The sequence below is a fragment of the Tachypleus tridentatus genome, chromosome 3, assembly GCF_004210375.1.
Source record: "Tachypleus tridentatus isolate NWPU-2018 chromosome 3, ASM421037v1, whole genome shotgun sequence".
NCBI classification, from domain to species: domain Eukaryota; kingdom Metazoa; phylum Arthropoda; class Merostomata; order Xiphosura; family Limulidae; genus Tachypleus; species Tachypleus tridentatus.
Window position 1 is genome coordinate 102,152,554 of NC_134827.1, and position 3,156 is coordinate 102,155,709.

The following is a 3,156-nucleotide window of genomic DNA, read 5'->3' on the forward strand; positions in this document are numbered from 1 at the left end:
GGAACTCAAGTCTCTACCTTTTCGCTCTGATACTTCCCGCTTAAATATAAGACACGTGGCTCGTGCCTGCCAAAGAAAATATTTATTTTGTGAGATACGTACTTTGCATTCCTACTAAGCGAACTATAATAAACGTCAGAACTTTTATGACACAAAAGGAAAAATAAGGTAAAATTTATTGCAAAATAATCTGTTTCTCTTTGTCTAAAACAAATCTTTTCGACGAATTCCGAGACATGAATGGTAATAATAGTTTAGGTGACAGCAGCTCGAACGTTTCTCTCTCAACGGAAGCGAATTCGTCGAAGAAGGAACTCTACGAAATTGTCGTTCCGCTCATGCTGACGATGTGTTTCGTCTCCATGTTTTTTAACTTGGTTATCGTAGTCTCTGTAAAGTGGGTCCGTCGATCCGTTTCCCCCACGCTGTGCTTCAACCTGAGCCTGGCTGCGGCAGATGCTTACGCGTCTCTTATTCTAGGACTGGGTTTAGTTATCAACAGCCTGCTTCCAGAGGTGTATAACATCCGGCTTCACACCCGCTGCATCGCCTTGACTCTGGAAGCGTTTCGGCTGGGCGGGCTGTCCGTATCCGTCTACCACCTGCTGGCTTTGACCGTAAACCACTACGTGGGAATAGTACGTCCACTCCACTACGCCGCGACCGTGACACGAAGAGCAGTGGCCGCGACTGTCACCGGTATCTGGGTCGGTTCCCTGTCCTTCTTTTGTCTATATTTTTCTCTTGTGAGAAATCAAGGTTTTCGGTCGCCGTACTGCAGCGTAAACACGTTCTACCAGCTCTCGACGTTCAGAACCATCGTGTCCACACTGTTCTTCTTGCCCCTGGTCATCATGACCGTAATTTACAGTCACATCTTATTCGTGATCCGTCAACACCAACAGAGACTCCTTCAGGTGCCCTCATCTCGTCAGTTCCACCGAAACGTGAAGGCTGTGGTCACCACGCTACTAATCCTAGGAACTTACCTCTTGTGTTGGATGCCCGCAGTTCTCTTCTTTGCTGTCAGCTGTTTAGATTGCGTAGCTCCTTACACACAAATACCAGACACAGTTCTCCTTCCAGTGGGAATCGTCATAAACAGCCTGATTATCCTGAAGTCGTTAGTCAACCCCGTAATCTATGCAGCTCGTATGACAGAAGTCCAAGACGCTCTTCGCGCTATGCTCCCCAAAAAGTGTGATGTTCAACCACCTGATACTGCCGTCAGACAGCGAGCCCTGCTCCGTAGGAGGGGCACCTTCACGTCCAGTACCAGGATGGTGTCTTTCCGTAACTCCACTCACAGCCAGCGCCATATATCGGGTTCTGAGGAGAGCTATACGTAGTTGACAGGTTTAATAAAATATTTACTGGAGAGATTCCCACCTGCGAATGTGGGATTACACTTTTGTTGAAATGTTTATATACGGTCTCGTACTGGGATTGAACGAACAATTCTTTTTCTCTTGTTATTGCACGTGTCGGTAAACTTTGTACGGCTAAAATGTGTATTTAAAAAAGCGTAAAACAAATACTTCACGAATACTCGACGTAAACTATACTGGACCGTGAATATCCAAAAATAAGTAGGCTAAACTGACGTGAAGCGAATAAATCATTTGTATTTAATATATACGAATTGCGTAAACAAAGGTGAACAAATATTTAATATTTGTTTCTCTTGTACACCTTGTAAGCCTGTCTTTCCTCTAATCAGCTTGTAGGTGTTATCGTTCTTTGATGTTTACCGAAAGAAATAAACACGTTTATATATGTATGGCGGTAACAGCGAACACTTGTCTTGAAATTGTTATTATTGTCTTTTAAGATGTGACGTCTGTAAGTGTTTCTTTGGTCCACAGTAAAAACTGTTATGATGAAATATATCAAAATAAAACTATGAATTAGGAGAAAACGAAAGATATATCAAAGTAAATGTCGTTTTAGTCAGGTTCGAGAGTCTCGACCGTTTCGGAACGTGGATGCGAAATGGCGAAGTGCATAACCTGCACCATTTTCTTCGTGCAGCTATTAACTTTGAGAAAAGACACTAGTTTGTATTAAAAGTCAGGGTACCTGTGATAACCACTGTACAGCTGTCAGAAATAAAGTTAACTTGTCTGGTTGCTATTAAGCACAAAGCTACACAAGAGAGTATCGGAACTCGAATTCTAGCGTCGTAAGCTCGAGAACTTACCTCTGAGCCACTGGGTAGCAGCCGATAACTGAAGTATATGAGACAGCAGATGGATAACAAAATCCTAATCCATGACCAGGTGAAAAACGCAGTTGGAACAGAATCAGTTCTCAGTGATCCAGACGTATCAATGATAATGGTAGTCGGACCAGGAATGGGATTTAGTATTATCTTATGGTAAATCATCGACAGTGTTGTTTATTAGTTGTAGAAACTGTATCAAAGTCTGTTGCTAAATAATATTAGCTAAAAACAATATACACGTTCCATTTAGAAGCTGCTTAAAAACCAGTGAGAAATATCGTAAATGTATATAATTTGTAATGTGTTAATTGGAAGCTACATATATATATATATATATCTTTAACACAAACTGCAGTTACGTGTATTTACAGGTTACTGCAGCAATCGAGAATAACAGTTTATCACCTAATTATTCATTAGAAAGAAAACCCGTTGTATTATTATAATTTAGTATTTTTAGAGATTCAGGCTATGTGTGCATTTATTGTATTCGGTTTGGCGTTTGTGACGCTGGATGTTTGTATCAGATAATAAACTTACTATATATATATATATAAGAATTTATTCGCTGTTTATTCTTTTTTGTTTCACAATATATGCATACATATATATGTTCATGTTAAAACAAGAAAACAAATCAACGTATTTGTTTTACATAATATTACTTCTTTATTTTCAAAACGGAAACCTAAACTAACGTATAATTTTATGAGGTTAGATGCTGTTCTGTTATAAATTGAAAGAAATATTTGATTTAGCTTTTAAGATAAAGGAAGCTTACTTTTTTTTTTAATCTATTTGCATTTCAATACTATCATAGTACTGAACAATCTTTAGGCCTAACGTACACTCTTGGAATTCGTTTTCGAGTACTCACGCAAGACTGTCCCTGCTAGTTGTCCCTAATTAAAGCAGCTAATCAATAGCAGTTT

General features: G+C 39.5%; 1 protein-coding gene across 1 annotated transcript; it reads left to right on the forward strand.

Moving 5' to 3' along the window:
* Positions 1–236: 236 nt before the first annotated feature.
* Positions 237–2,774, forward strand: LOC143245931 (melanocyte-stimulating hormone receptor-like). The gene has a single exon (XM_076492184.1). The coding sequence runs from the start codon at positions 237–239 to the stop codon at positions 1,347–1,349; it is 1,113 nt and encodes a 370-aa protein (XP_076348299.1). The 3' UTR covers positions 1,350–2,774.
* The last annotated feature ends 382 nt before the right edge of the window (positions 2,775–3,156 follow it).

Excerpts from the sequence above, each read along its gene's own strand:
- LOC143245931 (XM_076492184.1), top strand. The coding sequence starts at position 237 with ATGAATGGTAATAATAGTTTAGGTGACAGCAGCTCGAACGTTTCTCTC.